At 33.2% G+C, this 26,154-nt stretch overlaps 1 protein-coding gene across 5 annotated transcripts in view; it reads right to left on the bottom strand.

Annotated features, from left to right (window-relative positions):
- Positions 1–26,154, bottom strand: part of LRBA (LPS responsive beige-like anchor protein) — a 620,528-nt gene that overhangs the window by 363,664 nt on the left and 230,710 nt on the right. For all 5 annotated transcript variants that reach the window (XM_074377442.1, XM_074377438.1, XM_074377451.1 and 2 more), the window contains one exon: positions 20,445–20,553. In XM_074377442.1, the coding sequence (XP_074233543.1) occupies positions 20,445–20,553 (109 nt within the window). The remainder of the gene's footprint in view (positions 1–20,444; positions 20,554–26,154) is intronic.

Genomic DNA, 26,154 nt, shown 5'->3' with positions numbered 1-26,154 from the left:
TAGTGGGTACCAGTGGGGAGAGGGTAGAAAGGAAGAGGAGCAAGACAGGGATAGGGGATTAAGAGGCACAACAATTATGTATAAAATAAATAAGCTACAAGGGTATACAGTACAACAGGGAATATAGCCAATATTTTATAATAATAATAAATGGGATATAACCTTTAAAATTGTGAATCACTATGTTGTACACCTAAAAGTTATATAATATTGTACATTAACTATATCTCAAGAAAGAAAGAGGGAAGGAAGGGGAGAATGCAGAGGGGGGAGGAAGGGGAGGAAGGGAGGGAGGAAGAAAGGAAGGAAAGGAAGGAAGGAAAAAAGGAAAGAAAGATGAATGAGTGAATGAGTGAATATGGGAGGGTGTGCTTAGGTTTATGTAAATACTACACCATTTTATATAAGGAACCTGAACATCCTTGGATTTTGGTATCCAAGGGGCTGTCCTGGAACCAATCCCCTGAGGATATCAAAGGACAGCTGTAATCAACAAGGTAATAATGATCTTCAAATTGCTCATGTGTGAAAAGTTATCACCAGACACCTGGTGAAATATGCAACAGAATGTTTTGAAAATTTTTCCATAAAAAGATCTAAGCTTAGAATATTCAAGGCTGTAAAATCCATTTCTCTCATCAAAAGATAATTTAAATTGAACTATAAATTTATAGAGCAAATGAGTGGAACTGGTCATGATGGAGAAATGGAAATAAAAGTTTCAAAACAGAGCATCTCTTGCTTCACTTTGGATAAAAGCTGAAAACGAGTGTCTTGAGCAGCTGAGACTGCTTAAAAAATCACTGCTTCCAGTCTCATCAACATAACTCTGAGCTATTAATGTTATTATCGATACCATTAACAATACTAAAAGAGTGAAACAATTTCGTTATCCTCTGAAGTACTGTAATGCTCTACTAATCCAAAGTAGATTTTAAGTTTTTTACAAAGCAAGCTCATTTGCCACATTAAAAACTAAATATAAAAAAAAATCAAATTTATAAAAGCTTTGCATATTATAATAAACGGAGTTTGTTCAAAGTGTGCACTAGACATTTAATACAAAGAACTGCTATTTCATCCATAACTTTCTGTTTAGATACAACTCTGGAACAAGAAAGTCATGTAGAACTGAAATTCTTCGTATCAGTTGCACTCTTTCAGTGACCCTATGTAACTTTTGTAATTCTTTTCTTTCTTCTTAGGTTATGTTTGTTCTATTTATTGAAAAGTACTCTTACCCACTGACTTCTATTCTTTTCTTTTTTTTTCTTTTCTTTTTTTGAGTAGAAGGAAACTGATTCAGGGAGAAGTACACTCCACAGACAGAGTGCAGGCCTTCTCAGAAGGCAAGAGAAAGGCCACGAGGTGTGGGTTGGGTGCTTGCTTAGTTTAAAGTTGAAGTAGATACACACTCCATAGACTGTCTCCGAAAGTAAGGGATTAAGAGGGCCCCCTGCCACTGACTTTAATAGCAAAAAACTAGCTATGTTACAATTTAATTTTTATTTTTTCTATAATACATTTTTATTTTATTTTAGAAAAGTTACATATCTATGATAAAATTTGGACTTCAAAAATCTGGTCTTTCATCACTGTTTGAAAAGCACTAGTTTAGATTATTATATAATTTAAAACTCATTTTACTCCTAATCATATAAATTATATTTTTATCAATTAGGAACTCATAGTTTAAAAAGCCTGCTTAGTCAGCAAAGTAAATGGTTTTTTAAAACAAAAAAAAATAAATAAAAAGCCCATAACTTACCATATTAACAACCAACTCCTATTCCTGGCAAGATATAGCTCTTATTGTACACAGATACCTAAAATACTAAAAATACCTAAAATACAGTCTTCTCTCAAAAACAACCCCTCCAAGTATATTTTAGGGGCTTCTTGGGAAGTAATTCTTTTTTTAAAAATTAATGCAAATTAATTTGGCGGTTGTATGTGACTCAAGAGTTTATATGGCTGTCCCCTAAGCAGACAGAGCTGCTTCTCCTCACCTAAATTATGATACTTAAAGACAATTACATGGATAACATTTCTGGTAAATACTGTTGAAAGTATACCCCCATAAAATATCCAGAAAAGTGACTAAAATACAGAGAAAAAATTTGTTTTTTTAAATGCAGAGTTGACTTGAAAGAAAGTAAAGAAAACCCTCAGTTAAAAAAATCAAATGAAGATTCCAAAATCAAAGAAGTAAGCATAATCAGGTACTATCACTGCCTTAGCTAAGAATTTGAGCAAGTGCATCTATGTGCATGCACGCTGGGAGAGGGGTTCTCATTAAAGACCAAGAGGCGTTTGTTTAATGACCACATGACAATAGAAGACTTGGGTCAGTGCAAGGCACAGAGTTTAAACTTAGACATCATCATAAAGCCAAGTACCTTTTAAAGCTATACTTTCAGTGAAAGGAAATGTATCAACCAACTAATCATGGACTTGTCAATACACTGGCTTGTAGTCCAAACTGAGAAATTGGTGTTAAAGCAGTACTGGCTAGTAATATGCCCAGAACACAAGGCAGAAGCAAATATGAAAGCCCTCTGAAGAGACACACTTTCAGACAAGATATAAAGCCTTCTCACTGATAAAGCTATACTGAAGAAAAACCATATTCACAAACCACAATGCATTTTACAATTATGCAATGAACTATAGTCAAAAGATATAACGAACAGCAAGGTTAGATGCCCCCTCTCCCAATGTTCTATTATTAAATAAACTATAAATCAGTATACTTCCAATTATTAAAACATAGAAGAATTATATACATGATAAAGATTAAGATTATTTTTAAATAAGAAAAATGGAAAATAAAATGATATTTCTAAAAATGAAAAGGATATTCACTGAAATTTAAAAAATCAGGAATGAATTAAACAGAGGAATTTGTAAAATGGAAGATAGGTCTGAGAAAATGAATACAAAAATTATTTATTTTTTAACATTTTTTCACTAAGTCTCTGAAAATGATGTGTATTTTACATCTGCAGCACATTTCAAGACAAATTAGCCACATTTCAAGAGTTTAATTGCCACAAAGAGCTAGTGCCTACCATATCAGACAATACAGACATATAAAACTGATATAACAATCAAATTGCCAAGTAGCTGACTCTACTGGTTTCAGGGTTATTATGGTTACTGCCATGTGATTTGGGAGTGCTTCCAAGTCTCAGTTTTCTCTTCCTGAGGAAGCCATCACTCTCTTAACTTACTATACAATAAGACAAAAAATAAGTAATTGACTATCACGTCCATGTTTCTGTTGAAGAAAACCTTTACCTTAAATAATATATTTCCTCCACCATAATAGTGACAATTATTTTGAAGACTTTTTACATAGGAAAGGAATGCAACTTTTCAAAAAGGAAAGGCATTTAAGTTGAATTTAAAATACCTTCAGACTTAATAAAAATATTATACCTAAATAAAAGTGCACGCAATTATCAATTCAACACTATAGGTAATATATGTAGCCAAAGAGATGAATTAATTTCTCATTGTTCAGTCTTTATTTGCATACGAAGTTAATTCTTTCTAACCTGTACACATTTTTTAAATTTATAAATACTTTATTTCAATTTGACCTTGTAATAGGAATTACAATAAGACAGTAACTGACATAATTGAATTATAAGCACAAAGTAAAAAAAACAGAATTCAAAACCAGATTCTAATTCCTATGTTAACTGTATAACTTTGCAGATATTACTAAGCCTCTGAGCCTCAGCTTCCTTATTCTGTATAATGGGCCTAAAAGTAATGCCTCTCTGAAACAACTTTAGGGTTCTAAAGATAAAACGAATAATCTATCAAAGCACTCTGAGAAACTGACACATAGCACTCAGTAAAAGTAAGCCACTATTATTATAATCATAGTATCACTGTCTCTATTAAACATAATTGTATAAAATTTAAACATTACAGCCATAATCCATAATAAAACGATGGATTTAAATATTAGAAAATATTATATAAAATGTTGTGTTAAAAAATAAGACTTGGAAAATAGTTAAAATGTAGAAGAATCACATCTAGCTAAAATAAATGACCAATTATTTAGAAGCTTACATATTCTCTGCAAAATTTCTTTATTGTCTGTTTTCATTGCCTGTATTCATTTTAATACTTTTAGTTAACAAAAAGATAAACAATAAAAGTAAATGAAAAATGAATCATGCCTGCTGTACTGGTTAACAAGCTAAAAAAAAGGAAGTGGAATAAAGAATCAAATGGATTAAATTGCTGGTTAATATGGTACCATGTAATTTAGGAAATACACACGGGTTCCCTGCTTTTGTACCTCATTCTCAAGTGAAAGTTTCTCTTTCTTACAGAAAGCTAAAGAAAAATCATGTCACATTACAATGTAAAGAAGACATTCTTAATTCTGTAAACAATCAATCTATTATCTGCCAGGTACTGTGTTAGGTGATAGGAATTAGGAGAAAAAAAAAAACTCTGTCCATAATAAAGAATCTAGAACAAGGTATTTATTGTTACTGAGAGTGTATGTTTGAATTAAAAGTGTTTACCTTCTTTCTAACAATACTCTAAAACGTTATTACAATACTGTTGACAGTTCTGTTGGGGCAAGTTTACTAATTTTTAAACAAAGTAAATAATCTTATGTTATAAAATATATACATATGATACCATAAAAAGCCTGCTCAAAAGATACAAAATATATAAAATTTTAATTTTTAAAATAACTTAATTAGTTAAAATAATAACTAACTTCCCTTTTAAAAGGGAAGTGAAAAAGTATCATGTGCATGTTAAATTTCCACAAAGGGAAAATTTTCTGCTCTTCTATATAAGACAGTGCCTTCACATAATACTGACTTTTTAGAAAAATGCTTTTCTATGATTTGCCACAGTGAGTCATTTAAAAATTATTACCCAGACATCATGCCGTTATTACTCTCTTGAAAGAGATATTCTCAGCAATATATAGATAAAATAGTCAGCATGTGCTGTATTATTATGCATAAATGAATGCCATATATTATTTACATAGAAATTCTTTTCTTGCCATAACTGAAGAAAAAGCATTTAAAAGGTAAAAAATGAGATTTAGATTTCCTCATTTTTAGTGGCTTGCATTTACTACAAAGCGACAGGACTATTCTTCATCTTTTTTCTTCAACCTATGTTGAATGAAATTCCATACATCAAAAAAAAATGCAGATATTGAACATGGAATCATATATCTGCATTCTTCTTATATAATCCTTCCTAGATGCAGAAGCAAAGTATATCTCTAGATGAATATACCACACTACAGTTTCAGATAATTCATAAAATTCTGAGACAAAACATTTGCATCTCCATTGGTCAAATTCTCCCACTTCACCTCCATGATATGGTCACACACTGTCCGACAAGATGAACAAAGTTACATTCCTAAAAGCAAAGATGCTATATACATCAACTCTTCCAATTTACCTTACTGAGCAAAGGCTACGTGAAAATCACTATGCTGGGAGCTTTAGGGGGATGGAAGTCATTTCCTAAGAGTTTAGAAATCATGCGAAGCAAATAGTGATAACATAAAGCAGATAGCTGCACTGTCTGTCACTGAGAATTCAGAAAGAGACTAAGACTGCCTGAATGAGAAAGAAAAAAGAAAAAAAAGGGAGGATTCATGTTAAAGGAAAGAAGTTATTATTTAAGTCATATTGCCTATTGTAACCAAGAATAAACTTTCTTTCCAGTTGACCTAAAGTCATTATTTAAATCATAATACAACCACTGTAGGCCTGAACAGTTGAGGAATCTTTGAATGGTATAAGCATTTTCTGTATTCTGAAGATCATTTTCCCTACTTAAAAAAATGACTTTCAACTCCATATATAACCTGACTATAACGTAGAGACTTCCAATCCTATAAAATATTATCATGGGAAAGATGTATTCATGTTCATACTAAACTCAAGTGTCAAATTAAGATAATTATAGAGAATCAACCAGCACAGTATAATACTTACTGCCATACAATGAACACTCAACAAATATTAGTTATTAATGTATGAACACCAGTAAGACAAAGAAGCAAAAGCTAAATTTAAAAATTCATTTCACATTCTTAAATCTGATAGAATTCCCAAGGATTCTATCCTTTTATCCAATAAACAAATATTTACTGAACATCAATTACATATCTGTTACTAAGAACTGAAAATTACAAAAAGGGGCAAAAGAGAAGCATGATTTCAACTCTTATACTGAGACATAATAACATGTAAAGAAATTACTTTATAAGTGGTTTATTATGAAGTCAATTCAAAAAAAGGGGCCAAGACAGAGAACATCCTGTAGCAGGGAAGAGTCACCTACTTTGGTGGGGTGATCCCAGAAGGCCTCTGAGGTGACTTAGAAAGGGGAACATAAAGGTTAGGAGTTAAACTGTAAAAAGCAGAAAGAACAGTTTGCTGAGACAAATGGTTAATGAGTTGTCCTATATTAATATATCAGCATCTTTTGACAGTTTATTGTTCTTTCCAGAACTTTTAAAAATAGACTTTCAGAACCACCAATTTCCAGCTTTCTACCTACCTTCAGGAAGAATAACTTTCTGTCGATATTCACTTATTTGGTGATCTCACCCTAATCATGGCATTAAATACCACCAGTTACAGTGGGGACTCCCAAATTTGTATCCTGAGCCTACACTCCTTTCAGGAATTGCAAGTTTATATATCCAACTGCCTAATGGACATCTCCACTTGGATGGCTAATAGACATTTCAAACTAAACATGTTCAAAACTGGGCTCCAGCCCTTCCCTCCTTGCCCTGATCCTTCTAAAGTCTTACCACTTGAGCAACTCCATTCCTCTAGTTGCTCAAACAAAAACTTCCAGTCAGCCTTGATGCCCTTCATTCTTGCAATATATTAAATCTATCAGCATATCCTGTTAACTCTAAAATGAAGTAGATTAAGATTCAACCACTTCTCACTACCTTCACTGCCATTAGCCTAGTCAAAGTAATTATTTCTTATCTCAATTATTGCAGTAATTGGTCTTCCTATTTAAGCCTTCATCTCCTTTCAATCTCTTCCTAAAACAGGAAGCAGAGTGAAGCACTTAAAATGCTAAAAGAGGAAGCAGCAGAGGGAAGTCAAGAGAAGGTTCTGAGTTTGCCTTCAGTTTATTTAAAGATAGAATATATTTTAACACATTCCTCTGCTTTTCCATGAGAAAAGGAAGACTGATTCAGAAAAGAGAAGAAGTAAGTGAATAAGCAAAGTCTGGCCGAATACATTTGCCAATGAAAAAGGTGGGGCTCTCGAGTGGGAGGAAACTAACAAATATATATTGATTAGTTTGGTGATGAACAGATGCAATGTTCATTCCAAGTTGATGAGATCTGTTTCCGTAAAAAAAAAAATATGAGTTAAGGGCTTCAGTTGACAGTACGTTTATAGGAGGACATTTGGTTTTGAGGAGTGGGGAAAAGTATGAATGAAATCATTTACGTGGGGTAATGGTAAATGAATTAGTTTAACTGAGTACTTGCCAAAGGACGTAGTAACACTCAGTTGTTAGGATAGCTTGGTACTCTTCTCGTCTGCTACACTCTACCGGTGGCTTAAACAGAGCAACAGTTCAACTACTATCTATCAGCTAAAAACATCCAAGTATAACTTGAATATCCAGCTATATCTTACCTAGCCACTAAATCTGTATTTCCAGATTGCTATCAGATATGTCCATGTGCAGTTCCCCCAAAACCAAAGCCTGAATACATTCCAAACTGCTCTTGAAAGACTAGAAAAATAACAAGATGGTTCTTGAGTTGTTTGGGCCTGTAATTCTAGCTAAACTAATCATATGACTAAAATGCTCCCTTCCCTGTGCATTCTTTTCTTGAAATAGTAACATCCTTTTACCCTAGAGGTCTTCAAAGAAGGTCATGGACTGAACCTCAAAAAAATGGGTAGACCCTCCTAAACTTGTCCATAACAACAGCCAGTTCTTATCAAGATGAAGAGAATGTAACACCCTGCAACATGCCCTGATTGTTATCACCTTTTCTGTCCCATCCAGTTTTTCTATAAAACCTTAAAATCCCAACTCCAAGACCGATTCACAGTCTTTAAGGCATTAGCCTGCCATGACTCCCTATGCCTGGCAAAGCAATAAAACTGTTCTTTTCTATCCTCCCAAAACTCTGCTACCAACTCTCAATTCAGCTCTCTGGGTACAGAGGCTGGTTTTTCAGTAACACTCTTCTCAATGTTCTTTCTCCTCATTTCCCAATGAAGAGGATTACAGTATCTAGCAACTCAGGCAAAACAAACTCTTTTAAGCCTTTTGCAATGCTCAATATACTGAACAGCTCCACGGACTCAAAAATATTTTTTAAAATAATTCATTAAAATGAAATTCACCAAAAATTAGCCACTTTAAAGTACACAATTCAATGACATTAAGTACACTAACAATGTTGTGCAACCATCACAATTATCTAGTTCCAAAACACTTCCATCACCCCAAAGTTAACTCTTCATCTATTAAGCCGTTTCTCTCCATTCCCCACTCCCCAGCCAATCTGCATTCTGTCTTTATGGGTTTATCTATTTTGCATATTTCATAAAAATGATTTATATATTTTTGTGCTTTGGCTTCTTACACTTAGCATTACATTTTGAGAATCATCTATATTGTAGTATGTATCAGTACTCTGTTCCTTTTTTATGACTGCATAATATTTCACTGTATGTACATAGGACAATTTGTTTATCCATTCATGCATTGATGGACATTTAGGCTGTTTCCACTTTTGGGCTATTGTGAATTGTGCTACTACAAATATGCTCTGTATTAGTCAAGGTTTTCAAGAGGAACAGAACCAATAAGATATACAGACTTACACATAAGAGATTTATTAAAGTGATTGGTTCACAGGGTCGAGAAGTCCCACAATCCACAATCTGAAAGCTGAAGAACCAGGAAAACTGGTTGTGTAACTCAGTCTGAGAACTGGGAGGGGATAATGGTTTAAGTCTTTGTCCTAGTCCAAAAACCTGAGAATCAGGAGCACTAATGTCCAAAGGCAGGATAAGATAAATGTCTCAGCTCAAGCAGAGAGTAAGTTCACCCTTCCTCCACTTTTCTGCATTATTCAGGCCCTCAGTGGATTGGATACTGCCCAACAGCACTAAGGAGAGTGATCGTCTTTATTCACTCTACTTATTCAAATACTAATCTCTTCTGGAAACACCCTCATAGACACACACAGTGGTAATATTTTAACAGCTATCTGGGTATCCTAGTCAAGCTGACACACAAACTAAACAACACCTGCATGCACCTATACTTATTCAAGTAACTACTTTCAGTTCTTTTGGATATATTACTAGGAGTGTAATTACTGGGTGGTATGGTAATTCTTTCAAATTTTTGTAGAACTACTAAACTGTTTCCATAGCGTCTATACCATCTGACATTTCACCAACAGTGTATAAACGTTCTGATATCTATCATACCCTTACCAACATTTGTTACTGCCTATCTTATTTTAGCTGTGCTAGTGGGGGTGAAGTGGTATCTCACTGTGGTTTTGATTTGCATTTCCCTAATGACTAATCCTGCTGAACAGCTTTTTATGTATTAGTTGGCCATTTTGTGTATCTTCTTCAGAGAAAAGTCCATTTAAGTTCTTTGCTCATTTTTTCATTTGGGTTATTTGATTTTTTGTTGTGGAGCTAAATAAATCTTAACATCTGGAAAACAGACCCTTATGAGACACAGAATTGTAAATATTTTCTCCCATTCTATAGGTTATCTTTTTACTTTCTTGATAATGCCCTGTAATACTCAGAGGTTTTAATTTGGATGGCATCCAATTACCAATTTTTCTTTGGATACCTGTGCTTTTGGTGTCATATCTAAGAATTCATTTCCACATCCACAGTAATGAAGATTAACCACCATATTTCTTCCTAAGAGTTTATGGTTTAGCTCTTATGTTTAGGTCATTGATCCACTGAGAATTAATTTTCGTATATAGTAGGATGTAGGGATCAATTTTCCTCTTTCACATGTGGACATCCAGTTGTCTTAGCACACTTTGTTGAAGAGGCTATTCTTTTCACATTGAATTATCTTGTCACCCTTTTCAAAAATCAATTGGTCTTATATGTACAAATTTACTTCTGGACTCTCAGTTCTATTCTTCTGTAATAAATGTCTATAATTATGCCAGTACCAGGATTACTACAGCTCTGTAGTAAATTTTCAAATCAGGACATGTGAGTGCTCTAATTTTGTTCTTTTTTCTTTCAAGACTGCTTTGGCCACTCAGGGCCACTTGCAATTCCACATGAATTTCAAAAATAAATAATTTTTAAAATAATTTTTAAAATCTCCATCTCCTTTTAGATGTAATTTTTCATTCTCTAATTAAAACATTTCATCTACTAAATCGTATCCTATGGTCTAACACTCTGCTGAAAACAAGAATCAATAAAAAATAGTTTCCACTTAAAACAAAGACATCTGAACTGTTACTACTCCTCCATTTGATGCTATGTCAATTTATTATGTCAGCAAATTATATTTAACAATGTAATATAAACTAGAACGATATATTTGGAGAATTATGCTAATAAATATTTTAAATCACCTAATCAACCATATACCATACATCCACTGGTACAAGCTGATTCTCTATAAAGGACCTAAAATATTAACAGTTTAAATACTATAATTATAAATAAGTCCACAAGTTAGGATTATACCAGGACTTTCATTGGCTGTTCATATATGAATTTACTAATATTTTAAAGAATGACCATTTGAGACATCTAAAAATAGCAAGCTATAGATAGATGTTCATAATTTATCACAAAGAACCGTATTATCTGTGAAAAGTGTGTTTTGTAGTAGTGGAGAATAATGGGCATTGAATTTCAAGCATAATACCGGCTGAAGACAGACTGTGGCTCAGTAGTATCAGTAAACACATTCACAAAAAAAACAATCTATATCAAAAATCATCCCTCATACAAATAAAATTGATAAAGTAATATAAAAAAATACACAAGCTTTCTTACATTTAAAATTATTCTGCTGTATGATAACCAAAAGATCCATTAAATTCAAAGGTAATTAGCCCAACTTACAGTTCTGTACAACTGCTTATATCTACACCTAGAAAATACAGATGTCTGAAATTATACATCTTTAGGAATAACCTAGTTTGACATTCTAAGGGGAACAGAATCTAAACCCCTAGAAATCACTGGAAGAAAATCACTTAGGGCAATCACATATCTGATATGTATCAGATTTATATTTAGATTAACATTTCAGATTAAAATTTTAGATTCACACTTAGAATAAGCAAGTAAACCATCAACAGAAAATAACTGCCAAACCCAGACTATAAAATGGCACTTTAAGAGAATTAAAACTATGTGGATTACACTTTACGCGTGAAGAAACACAAATGAACAGAAAAGGCCAACAAATTTTTTAGCAGCTGGAAATGCTAAATTTAATTACTGAAGAGAAATCATGCAGAGAAGCTGGCTGCCAAACAAGATTTACAATGAATGCCTGAAGTCATGTAAAAGTACCAAGAAATCTTCAATATTCACTGATAATCATAAACCCAGATTTAAAGGCTGTGTGGATAATATACATGATCCCCCAAACTCTACAGCATGAGAATATAATACAGTGTGTTAGTCTAACAACAAAAAAGTAAAATAAAAAAAATTTTAACACTAATTAGACAAACCAATTAAAGCACTACTGAGGCTAAATGAATACACTGTAGATAATTCCTATTAAAAAGAATACTGGTTGGAAAATTTTTATGTGTCCATATTTAACAGATCTCTGAGATACGAACTATATTTATTCTTCAATTTGTGATTTCAATATATATGTATATAACATATGCAAACATAATGTACATATATATTACACATGTATGTATTTATATGTGGATGAATAATATTGCACTGTCTGAATATCCCAGATTTTCTTTATCCATTCATCAGCTGATGGACATTTGGGTGAATTCTACTTTTCGGTTATTATGAATAACACCACTATATATAAGGTTTCATGTGGATGCATGTTTTCAATTTTCTTGGGTATACACATAATAGTGGAATTACTGGGTCATAAGGTAACTCTATAATTAACCATTTAAGAAACTGCCAACCTGTTTTCTGACATGGATGCACCATTTTACATTCCCACCATTGGCATATAGGGGTTCTAATTTCATTATATCCCTACCAACTCATGTTATTAGCTGGCTTTTCTATTACAACTATTCCAGTAGGTAAGAAGTGGTATCTCATTGTGGTTTCAATTTGCGCTTCCTTAATGATAACGATGTTAAGCATCTTTTCATGTGCTTATTGGCCATTTGTATATCATCCTCAAAGAAATACCTATTCAAATCCTCTACCTATTTTTAAATTCTGATATTTGTCTCTTCATTGGTATATCTGCAGTTTTATAACTACTTGACAATCAGAAGTCAGTTCTCATTTACAGCATCTCTCGATTTTCTAAAGTGGTGACAGGTACCTAGTTAGCCAATGGATACAGCTTAAGTGATGATTCTTCATCCTCTTTCCATCTTCTGGACAACAGCACACTGATAAGGTGTAAGACCTTCCTCATTCCATTGACCCAGACAGCTCTGCTCACCCTGGTGTCAACGCACACATCAGGAGTTCCCATCTTCTTCATGGCAAATTTCCGAATCTCTTTTGAGTGCTCAAAGGCCATGCCTCTTGAAGCCCACAGTGTGAACGTGTATTCTTCGATCTCTGTCTTGTTGATGGTAGAATGCCCTTTCATCCTGCCACCACTTTTTGTGGGAGTCATTCTGCTTGGCCCAGGTTGGAAACAAAAGGCACAAAGTATCCTGAGAAAAGGAAAGGAGCACGGCAACTACGGCTTCCTGGTTGCCCGGAGGCACGAGGAGGAGGCGGCAGATCTCTCTTTAGTGCTGAGTTGTAAAACTTCATTATATTCTAGATATTCTTCATATTCTTCTTATATTCTAGATACTAGACTCTTATCAAAGATAAGATTGGCAATAAGTTCTCCCATTCGGTGGATTGTCCTTTCCCCTTCTTCATAGTGCCTTTTGAACCCCAAACACTGTAGACTTCTGTAAAGTCCAATTTATCTATTTGTTCTTTGGTTGCAACTATCACTTTCAAAGTCTGGAGACTGAAAGAATTACTGTGCCTATGATGAAAACAAAGCTGAGCACGGGGCAGGTACACACATAAAATATATAATTCAGGTTTGGAATATCCAAAAAAATTTTTTTATCTTTGTGAATGAACTGTGGTATGTAATCTCTCCTTTTCTCCCTAAAATTTAGGTATCATATTTTTTTAAACCATAGCTTTAAAAGAAAAATGTATTAGTAAAAGAAAAAAAAATAAATGAACAATTGTGTCACCTCTCCAGTTAACATTCTAAATGTTGACAATATCCATGCATTAATTATTAGTAACTGTGCAGTTAGCAAAACAACAAACAACAACAACAACAAAACTTTAAAACACAATAGAATTGTTTGAAATGAGCCCTAACAAACATGAGAGTGTAATATATGATAAAGAAAGCCTCATGAACCAAAGAAAGGTAATTTTGAGAAACCGGTTAATACTTTTGGAGAAAATCAGATTAGTCTTATCTATACGGTACAAAGAAAAATACCTCCAATACTTATAAAACTAAAATTAAAGGCTACACCAATAGAAAACCAGAAGAAATACAGAATACTTCAGTAATCCTGAGATGAGAAAAAACACTTCCTAAGCCTAAAAGTAATGAAAGCAATGATAGGTAAAGGAAAATCTTTAAATTCGATTATATTTAAATGGCTATAACCATCATGAAGAAAAGTAAATTCTGGGGGAAAATACAGCAACAAAATAAAACAAAGGTCAATACATTCAAAATATAAAGCCATTTAATAAATCAGCAAGAAAATCATAAATATTTATTTTGGGCAACGAAAGCAAATAGATATTAATAAAAATAGTCATCATAATGAAACAGTGTTCAACTTCACACTCACTAGTAACAAAAACAATGTAGACTTTAAAACAATAGACAATATACTTTTATTTATCAAACTGAAAACTATTCAAATGTGGCAATGTGCAGTGAAATGGGAAAATGTATGAGATGAAGAGTTTTGGAAAGAAATTTATCAATATGTATTAAGATACTCAAAGGAATTCACTCCAACCCCAGATTTTCACTTAAATTAATTTAGCCCACCTAAAAAAATCAAAAATGCAAATAAAGATTTATGAACATTGATATTCTTCAAAGCTTTCTTTGTAAGAGCAAACTAAACAGAATTTAAGTATTTAAGAATAAAGAATGGTAAAATTAATTATTACATGTTTATATTCAGGAAAATCAGTTTTATAAATCGATGTTTCTAAAAATATTTCAAGAATGGCAAACTGCTCAGAAAAAATTATTTTAATGTCAGCTTTTTACAAAGCATCCTTATAATTCTAATTTGGTAAGTGGGTACTTTCAGGGAATGAGTAAATGAGTATAGGAGTATTTTAAAAATACAGTAAGCTACATGGGACCTTTGTAGTACTTTCACTACTTGTAGGTCTACAATTATTTCAACTTTGAATTAAAAGAAAAACAATGGAGTTAAACAGTAGTTAAAGCTAGACAATTAATGATTTTTATTCCTATTTTTCAGTATTTTCTAAACTTCCTATAATAAACATGTATCTTACTACAATTAGGAAAATAAACACTTATTTTGAATAACAGAAAGCAAATGATCATCGATCTTAAAAAAAAGGCAAATACTAAGGAGATAAATCAGATAATTCATCAAAATTAACCCTAAAATTGGTAGTTTAGGTCTCTAGTAATATATTTGTTAATATGCTCACACTCCTTCAGAACTGTTAAACATATGTTGAATAATATATTACTTCAACAGCAAAACACTTAATGATACCATAAGGCCAACAGAGGATATGGGGACAGAGAATACACTGGGTAATTGTTATGAGACATGAGTTCTGATTAAAAAAAAACAATTTACTAGCTATGTAACAAAGGAAAAATCACATTCTCTCATTCTATCGTGCATACTTTCACAGATCTGTTATGATGCTGAAATGAGAAAATGTCCATTAAATCACTTAGTAGATGATGTGAGAGGTCACGTAACAAAGTCCTAACTTTGTATCAGACTACTTGGATTCAAATCCTAAATTCATCATGTATTAGCTGTATAATTTATAGCAAATTTTTTAACCTCTCTGTGCTTCAAGTTTTCTTATCCATAAAACTAGGATAATGATAATAATATTTACCTCAAAAGGCTATTATAAATATTTATTTTATACTTGCTAAGAGTCTTGATGAGTAAGTGGTGCCATAGAAGTGCATACTGATTTTAAAAAATGTGAAAGTACTTAACTGGCAAAAAAAAAAAAAAAGTTCACTATTTTATTGAGAAATAGTTTGTTTGCTAATGTGAAAAATAAGTCCTTCATCTAAAAGAAAAAATATAGACTGCTATATTAAAAATTAAGTATTTCATGTCCTTTTTTTCATAAAAAAGACTATTTTTATTACTTTAAATAAGCTGACTAGCCACCAAGTTTGCAGTTCCACTGAAGCTAATATGAAGTGAATTTTACCGTATAATATGTGAAATTCAAAGCAACATCAGCCAAAAGGGCATGAAAAAATTCTTGCTCCAGTGGACTTTAACTTACATAGAGTCCTGAAAACGAAATTATCTGATAATCTTGATCACATGTTTTACAGATATATCATACTAGTTTAAATAAACTAAACTTTGATGGACAATTTTTTAAACAATAAGTCATGAATTGTGTACCCCTACCTACACACTATATTTACAAGGCAGGGTCCAATGTTTTGCACAACATAATTTTTTAACAAACATTCTGTTTACAGCTGTAAGATTAAAAAATAAAGATGTAAGCCTAATCAATGATGTCATGACATTCAAGGAACCTCTACATAAATCAAAAGCAGAAGATGTCAAGGATATCCCACTCCAGTGATAATCGTGCGATGAACTAAAGAGATGTGCGTTTCAGATCTACAGTGTCATCAATCCCTTGATAATAAATGAAACAAGTCAGCTACTTTACAACCACAAATGGTATATTAAATACATGACAACATCTCTTTTCTACAGGAGGAAGTAACTAGCAGTAGATAAAGTTCAGATATATTATTAAAGAATGCACAGCATGAATTCAAGGCTGAATATAGATAACCTTTAGAATATAAGCTGTCTAGGAAAAAATATGCTTCATCTTGCAGAGTATTATTTAAGATTTAAGAGCAATATAGTTAGAAATATATTAAACATAAACATGCTTCAGTCGATTGGGGTTTTGTAATATTAACAAAGGGAATTCTTTTTCTATGAAAATAAAAGAGTAGGAAATATTAAAAATGTTTGCTCTCAAAATTGACTCTCATGTGAAACAGCTGAACAAATATATTTTCTCTACTAAAAATTTAAGTAACAATAAAATCTGTTTGGAAATACTTGTTTTTATTTAGATATTTTATTACCATGCTTTAGAATGTTATTATACAATATTATAAATCTCATAGCAAGATGATAAAGATTAAAATGAAAATCTATAGTAGATAAAGCACAAAATTAAATAGCTTAGAATAAAGCTGCTATGTATGTGACGATTAAATCCTATTCACACTTTCTATAGAAATCAAATAAAATGTGAACCAAATACAGAGATTTGTGATTAAGAGATAAACTGACTCTCTCTGGATTCCAGCTGTAACTCTGGGTTATTTCCTCTTTAATCTGTTTTCTCATTTATAAAATCAGAGATAGTAACAGTACCACCTCAGAGGTTTACTGTAAGGATTAAACTAGTTAAAACTTACAAAGCACTCATAACAGTTTCTGACACAACGTAAGGACTCATGAAATATTAGCTACATTGTCACCACTACCCCCAACCTAAAGTGGAAATTTTATATATATGCATATACACACACACCCCCCATTTGAATCAAATCAGTTTAATCTCTTGCATTACACAGTGTTTTAGAAGTATTTTTCCTCTTCTTAATTCCACGTTTTCCCCTTCCTCATTCTCTCTCATTCATACACACAAGAACCCATATAACATCACTAAAAATTCAAAAAAATAAAATGAACTGCAATCTCAACCCGGAGTTACAAAGGACCTTCTCCATAATCAATTAGAAAGGGCTCTAAAGAAATAGGTTCCAGGTTAGGATGGTAGGTTGAAATGGCAATTAAAAAATTTTTTTCTTCCTTCAACTTCTAAAACAATAGCAAAGAAAACTTTTCCAAACAAAAAAGCTAACAAAAATAGCCAACAAAAGAAATATAACATAAAGCGCTGAACATTAAATAATTAGTTGCCATGGGGAAAATAAACTATGGGAAACAGAACTAAGGGTGAAGTAAAGCTCAGTTCTTAACCATGTCCCCATGTGCCCGAAGCAAAGAGGGTAAACTGACAGCATGCTGAGAATTTTCCTTAATGCCTACATATATGGAGAGAGACAAACCAAGCAGGTATTGTTAGCTCTTGCTTCTCCTAATTGAAAATTCTAGAAAAGTCTCCAGTGCAAAAACTGGTGTAACAAGGAAGTGGAAAATAGGGCTGACTACCCAGGACAGAAGCAGACTCCAGACTACCTTCTGAAATGACAGCTAATGATTCAAAGACTAAGCACATTTCTCCCTGATGAGAACTGTCAACAGTTCTAAATAAACAAGAAAATTGGCAGAAAATACTTAACATAATGTTTTAAGAGAAAGCAAGACTTAGGTGTTCTAAGAAAGCCTGCTCACCTGTCTCAAAGATCACTCTCCCTCTTTTCATGATAGGCTAACAATATTAGAAAAAATCAAATTTTAAAAATCAAACTGTAGCTCAGTGAAGGAAAAAATTAGCTTTATAGACAGTAAGGAGGAAGGAAGGAGTCACGAAGATATTCTGTCTAAGTCAAACTGTAGCTATGTAAATACGTATCAACAATGAATGAATTAAAAAAAAGACAAATGATAAAATTTTTAAATAAAACTGGAAGATTCTATACAAAAGACAACCTTGTAAGAATATAACAAAAAATGAAAGGAAATTCCTCATGATTATTTTCTAACAACACAACAAAAATACAACTCAAAACCAGAAAAAAACGTAAAAGTCAAAATAAGTGAAAAACAAAGAGGCTGAAGATCTAAATAGACAAAATGAAGAAAAAACAATTATAGGCAAATTACAAACATCAGTGACAAAATACAAAAAATTTAATTACTCATAGCTATGAAACAAAGAAAGCAAAGTAATTAAGAAATAACTAAGAGTTTCCTCCAGATATATGCCCAGCAGTGGAATTACTGGATGATATAGTAAGTCTATATTTAGTTTTTTAAAGAGTCTCCGTATTGTTTTCCATAATGACTGCACCAAACTACATCCCCAACAGTGTAGGAGGGTTCCCTTTTCTCCACACCCTCTCCAGCATTTATCATTTGTGGACTTCTTAATGATGGCCATTCTGACTATTGTGAGGTGATACCTTACTGAAGTTCTGATTTGCATTTATCTGATCATTAGCGATATTGAAAAATTGCTAATTTTTTTATGTGCCTATTGGCCATTTGTATGTCTTCACTAGAGAAATGTTTGTTCAGATCTTCTGTGCATTTTTGTATTGGGCCGTTTGATTTTTATTATTGAGTTGTATGAGCTCTTTGTATATTCTGGAAATTAAGCCCTTGTCAGTCATATCATTTGAAAATATTTTCTCCCATTCCATAGGTTGTCTTTCCATTTTGTATATACTTTCCTCTGCTTTGCAAAAGTTTGTTAAGTTTAATTAGGTCCCATTTGTTTGTTTTTGTTTTTATTTCTATTGCCTTAGTAGACTGCCCTAGCAGAATATTGATAGGAAAAGTTTATATCAGAGAATGTTTTGTCTATATTCTCTCCCAGGGGTTTAGAATGTCTTGTCTTATGCTTAAGTCTTTAAGCCATTTTGAGTTTATTTTTGTGTATGGTGTGAGGGAGTACTCTAACTTCATTGATTTATAGGCGACTGTCCAGCTTTAACAACACCACTTGTCAAAGCGACTGTCTTTTCTCCATTGTATATTTTTCCTCCTTTTTCTTCAGACTTTCATTAGGGCTGGATGCTAAAATTTATTATATGCTTTTTTTCTACATTTATTGATTGATAGCTTCACATGACTTTTCCCATTTTTAATTTATTGATAAAATTTATTCTGTAAATGGATATCTTAATATTAAACCATCTTTGGAGTCCATGAATCAATTCTAAATGATCACACTATACAGCTGACCCTTTAACAACATGTGGGTTGATTCACATATAATTTATAGTCAGCCCTTCATATCCAAGATTGTTCCACATCTGCAGTTTCACCCAACTGCGGACTGCAGTACTGTAGTATTTACTACCGAAAACTATCAGTAGATAAGCAGACCCACACAGTTTAAACTTGTGTCTGTCAAGAGTCAATTGTATAATTCTTTAATTATATTATTGGATTATGTTGGTTAGAATTTTAGTTAGAATTTTGTCCAACATTCTTAAGTGAAGTTAGTCTTGTATGGTTTTATTTCCCCAGTATCTTTTTCATGTCATCTTGATGGTTGTATAAAATGTACTTGGGGAGGTTTTCATCCTTTTGAATGTATCAAAAAAAAAAAAAAAATCAGCAGTAGTTGAATGGTCAGCTCTCCATATATTATAAAGAACCCAGATGGTGCTTTTTAATTTTTTCCCCATTCTTAGCAAATGTTCCTGTCAAAGTTTCTAATTCACCATACATGTGACCTTTATAACTTATATAGTTACAACACTATTAATTTATCCTATGAAATCACATTAGTTACACATGTTCACGTGCAACTGCTGAGACGAGACCTAGTCCCAGGATGAGTCTGTCACTTGGTCCCACTGTGAGGATCCAAGAAGAAAGCTGTATGCTCCCTCACTCCCTCAGACACAAATATTACATGTTTCCAAACTTCAAGGGAAAAGAAACTTCACACCTCTGTTCAGCTTCTCTCTAGAAACCTAGAAGCTCTTATCTCTACCAAAGGGGTTTTCATTTCCAGATAAGTAGCTCAGTCTTGCCTAGAGACAGCAAATGTCCTTCACTAAATTATGAGAAAACTATCAAAGCCAAGGTTACAGAGACTTGTACTATCTTCCCAGAATCCCCCCTGACTACTGCACAAAATAATTTTTAATTTTTTGATGATACACATTTGCTTAGACCATGCTGCCATTTTACCTACAGCTTCCCATGCTTACCACTAAAAAATGGTAACTACCTCCAACCATTCATATGTTTAACCTACCTCAAATTCCGCATGTCTGTGAATATCCTCTGCTCGCTGCCTGCTCAGGATAAATTCGGCTTCGTTTGCTACTCTTACCAAATGATCCTTCATTGTTTGGCTAAGCAACCTATAAAGAGATGAATATTGTCAAATAAATGTATGTATACCCACAACACATATGATTATTCATTGCTCAAAGGTGGTGTATTTTCTTATTTGGGGGGAGGAAAGAATCTTTGCTCTCCTTTTCTGATGTCATGCCCAATGAAGGACCATTATTTCACACCAAATAATTGCAGAATATACCAGCAAATAGTTATCCTTCTGGGAACAGCTGATAGGCTTTTATCAAACTAACCAACAGAAGCAACTAAAAATGCTAGAAAAAATTTGTGTTTTCAACTTTTTTAAGGGATTAGAGAGTTTCCAGGATAGTCAAGATTTAAGGAACCAAGATCCTAGAGAAGATGTTTGAGCATGACTTTTCCCACTGAAGCATTTACTGCTCACAGGTAGGAACAGAAACATTAAATGGAGTTATTATCAATCTTAAAGAACTAGAGAGACAAAAATTGAAGTTTATAACCTATCAAGGTGAAGAGATCCTAGTAGATTACCCAGGCTTACAGAAGAGACCCAAGTATACCCCAGGAAACAGAAAACACTACAACAGACCTTCACGTAACATGATGATTTGTACTTAGATTAACTGGCAGCCAAAAAGTTAAACAAAATTTCCAGAATGTCACAGTGCGAGGAAGGGGGAAAAAAAACCACCAGAAATAACAATGCAGGAGAGCCATGGTAAAATAAAATCTCAGGTTCTCAGAAGACATAAATGGGCTTACATGGTAGTGAGACAGGAGGGAAGGGGGCAGGGCACAGCCGTTCAAGAAATGACAGCAATTAACACCAAGATGGCGGAAGATTCAACTCCCAGTAGGCCTTGAGGATTAAGATGGTAGGAGATTTGACATTTAGCAGACCTTGAGCTTCATATGCTCATTGTAACATTAGCATGATAAATAACATGCCCAACAGGTGCCCTGACAGTTCCAAGGCTAACTATATAAGGTCAGAGTGGGTGGTGGCCAAATTCATGGGAATCCCAGCCCCTTCCTCAGGGTAACTGGAATAGTCCTCCCACTTGTAGGTGTGGAGCTACTGAGCTCATAAAAACTGGCAACATCACGCCTCATGGCCACCCATCTTCATTCCCTCCTCTTCAGAGATGGCCCACACTCTGTCCATGGAGTGTGTACCTATTTTAATTTTAACCTGAGCACCCAACCTCCACATCTCTTCCTTTGCCTTTCTCTTGCCTTACACTGTAAATAAATCTACCTTTACTCAACGGTGGCTCACTCTTGAATTCTTTCCAGCACAATGCCAAGGACCTACACTTGGCGAGGCACATACCAGGGACTCAAAGGAGACCTGGGACACAGCCCTCCAGACACCCCATATCCGTTTTTCCTGCATCAGTAGGAGTAGACAAACTGGAAATAGGGCTAACTCTCAGAAAGATTTTAACGGTTCCAACTTTGAACCAGTCCAGTCTTAAATTAACATAATCAGCACTCAATCTAACTGCTAATCAAAAATCAAAAGGGAATCCTCTCTAGAAGAAGATATTACCATCTAGAGACTTTAAAATATAATTTCCTGCTATTGTAAACACAATTTCAAATATTCAATCACCAATGAACAGGTAAAAACAAGAGCCAACACCACGTGAATGAAAACCAAATAGAAGCCAACATACAGAAAAATCAAGATACTAACATTTCATATCCGAATATTGAAATAAATGAAGTTACTGTTGAGAACAATAAATTCTACAAAAAGAATTTCAGTACAGAATGGAAACTATAGAACTACTGAACAAAACAAACATGAAATTAAGAATAGATTTACCAGCTTATTAAACTCAGGTGAAGAAGGACTACTTAACTGAAAGAGGGGTCAATGACAACTAAACAAAAGCTTGATAAGAAAAATTATGAAAACTGACAAAATAACTAAGACACACAGGACATGGTAAAAAGACCTATTATGAGTATATTTGGAGTAAAGAATGAAAGTAGGCAAATAATTAAGACAGAACAATATCTGAAAAGAGAATGACCAACACTTTTTGAAAACTGGGGAAAAAAACACTGAGCCATATGCTGAAGTACTACAAACTCCAAGAAGGAAGGAAGGAAGGAAGGAAGGAAGGAAGGAAGGAAGAAAGGAAGAAAGGAAGAAAGGAAGAAAGGAAGAAAGGAAGAAAGGAAGAAAAGGAAGAAAGGAAGAAAGAAAGAAAGGAAGAAAGAAAGGAAGAAAGAAAGGAAGAAAGAAAGGAAGAAAGACAGACAAGACTACACCTAGTTATACCAGAGTAAAACTGTCACAGGGAAAAAATTTTAATAGCAGCCAGTGGGAGGGAGAAATTAGAAGAGGTAAGGACACCTTCTTGCCTTAAAGTAAGAATAAGACTGATAAGACTGATAGAAGCCAGATAAGAATGGAACTACTTCTTCAAAGTACTAAACAAAAACAGCAGCTAAGATTATACCCCAAAATTATCTTTCAATAAAGAAAGTGAAAGTATCTAGAATATATCAGTGTGAAAAATCTTTTTCTGAACTCCTCTTATCTACCTAAAAGGAGACTAACCCAAAAGAATTCAACTGTCATAAATCCACTTGTTTTTTAAATTGAAGTATGTAGTCAGTTTACAAGGTTACATCAATTTCTGGTGCACAGCATCATGTTTCAGTCATACATATATTCCTTCTCATTTTCTTTTTTACAAGATATTGAATATAGTTCTCTGTGCTATACACCGTAAACTTCTTGTTTATCTATTTTATATATAGTAGTCAGTAACTGCAAATCTCAAACTCCCAATTTATCCCTTCCCACCCCTTTTCTCTTCCTGGTAACCATAAGTTTGTTTTCTATGTCTCTGAGTCTATTTGTTTCGTAAATAAGTTCATTTGTCTTTTTTTTTTAGATTCAACATATAAGTGATATCATATGGTATTTTTCTTTCTCTTTCTGGTTTACTTCATTTAGAATGACACTCTCCAGGTCCTCTCTACTGAAGTTTCACAAGGAGAAAAGACTGACTCCTATAACCTGGAGACTAGAAGTCAGCACTAGGATAAGAAACTGCCTAAAGGGACATCGTCACAAAACTATCTTATCTCCCATCTATTCTCCTAAAGGTCCATTTATCTTTCCTAAAAGTCATTTGTTTTCCCATAAGGGCCCTTCTCCCTTCCCTCTAACCTATTAAGATGCTGATATAAAGCCTCAAATCCTAACCATTTCCTTGAGTCACATTTTTATGTGAACTCTCTTGAACATCCATTTGAATTTTTAAAAATCCATCTTTTCTTGTGACAATTTGTCTTTTGTCAGTTTGATTCACAGACCTTCAATAGAAGAACCTAAGTAGGTAGAGAAAAAGTTTTTCATCTCAGGCCAAAGCAAAATAAGGACATTTAATGACAAACAAGAGAATTTGTCCTTAGACAACCAGATTATAGACAATTCTTCAGACAGAGAGAAAACAGTATCAGATTGATGCAAGATAAGAAAGTAAAACACAAAGCAACAGAAACCTTAACCATGTGGGCAAATCTAAAAGAACAGTGAATGTTTACAACTGTTGTAATAATGAATTCTAAAATCCACAAATATTGTAATCACAAAACAAATAATAACAGCACTCAAGGCAAGAAGAAAAAAAGGAATTAGTGTTCTTCTATTGTCCAAGAATTGGTGAAAGAACCAATTCATATAAGATATTAACAACACTAACATTCATGTTGCATTATCTAGGCAACCACTAAATGTATCTAAATAATGTATAACCAATGAACTAATATGAAAAAAATTGAATAAGAAAAAATATTAAACTCAAAAGAAGAAAAAGAAAAAAGAATATGCAAAATGTGGAACAAATACACAGGACACAAATAATAAGGATAAGTTTTAAACTAAATATATCAGAAATACATGAAAAGTGAAGAGGATAATATAATTATTGTCAATTAGATTTTTTTTAAGTATGTGCTGCTTATAAGTAACAATTTCAACATAAGGCCAAAGGTTGAAAGTAATTTTTCAGAAAAGATGAACAAAAAATGTCAAAGACAACTAATGAGCCTTTATTAATATAATAAAAAGTTAGCTTTAAGAAGCAAAATTGGAGATAAAGAGATAAACACTTCAAATTATAATATAAATGAACCAGGGAGATATAAATTCAGAATTTTGAGATTCTGTATTTGTATATTCCTAACAATATGGCTTACAACCAATAATAGAAGATACAAAGCTACAGAAAATTTTAACAATGTGATCACAAACCTGATCCAATTAACACATATATAACACTATGTCCTCCAACTAAGGAATAAACATTAATTTCGGGTAAATATGGAACACACACACAAAAAAAGGACAAGATGTACAGTCATAATAAAATGGTGCCCAACTTTCCCAACCTTCTGGAATGCACAGCCTTATGTAATCCTCTCCCTGAGACTGTGGAGGGGAGCTATGGCATGCCTCTTAGCAATAAATTATTACATTCAGTAAGATTCTAACTTCCATCTTGCTAGCAGACTCTCTACTGACTCCCTCCCTTGATGGCTCATCAGAAGAAAGAGACCACCTTATGATCTGCCCTAAGGAGGGGCCCATGTGGCAAGGTGCTGAGTGCAGCCTCTAGACCTCAAAAACAACCAGGTAAACTTGGAAGCTGATACTCCACTAGTCAAACTACAAAGCCCCACAAACACCTTGCAACAAACCCTGAAGCAGAGGGCCCAGTGAGGCCACGTCCAGAATAATGACCAAACAGAAATTGTGAGATAATAAATGTGTGTTGTTATAAGGCTAAATTGTGATACTCTTGTTAAAACAGCAATAAATAACTAATACCACTTCCCCTCACTTGTGTTTGAAAATTAAGAAGTTCTCTTCTAAATAGTCCATGCATTAAAAACAAACACATGACAATGGAAATTAGAAAATGTTTTGAACTAAAACCTAATGAAAGCAACATGCCAAAACATATGGGATTTAGCTAAATCAATGCATGAAGGGAAATTTATATTCTGAATAAATGCATTAAAGAAGGAACTCCAAAAATAAATTACCTAGGTGTTCAACTAAAGAAATGAGAAGAGGATCACAGAAACTGAAAAGCACTGAAAGTAAAATAATAGAGATAAGAGCAGAAACTAATTAAATACAAAACAAAAATACACTTCAGAAGATAAAGTTAAAACTTGATTTTTTTTAAAAAACTAATAGAATCCAAAAGAATACGTAAACAATTAAAATTAACAACTGAATTAGCAAGGTCACTAGATTGAAGGTAAATACACAAAAATCAACTAGACTTTAACAGTTACCAACAAACTGAAAATAATTTTTAAGTAATATTTTGAAAAGCATTTTAAAAAACATCAAAATATGTAGGAATAACGAATTAAAATGTGCTAGAATTCTACATGTAAACAAAATGAATGCTGAGAGAAGTTAAAGAAGACTTAAAGAAATGAAAGAAAGGAGCATGCTACATTCATGAAAGTGAAAAAACTCAATACTGTAAAGATATCAGTTCTCCACTAAGTGATTTATAAATATAATGAATCTCAATCAAAATCTTAGCAAATGTTTGGGGGAAGGTACAGCTCAGTGGTAAAGTGCCTACTTAGCATGC

Source organism: Camelus bactrianus, chromosome 2 (assembly GCF_048773025.1).
Source record: "Camelus bactrianus isolate YW-2024 breed Bactrian camel chromosome 2, ASM4877302v1, whole genome shotgun sequence".
Classification (NCBI taxonomy): Eukaryota; Metazoa; Chordata; class Mammalia; order Artiodactyla; family Camelidae; genus Camelus; species Camelus bactrianus.
The sequence above is the reverse complement of the archived record's forward strand: the minus strand, read 5'-3'. Positions and strand labels throughout refer to the sequence as shown.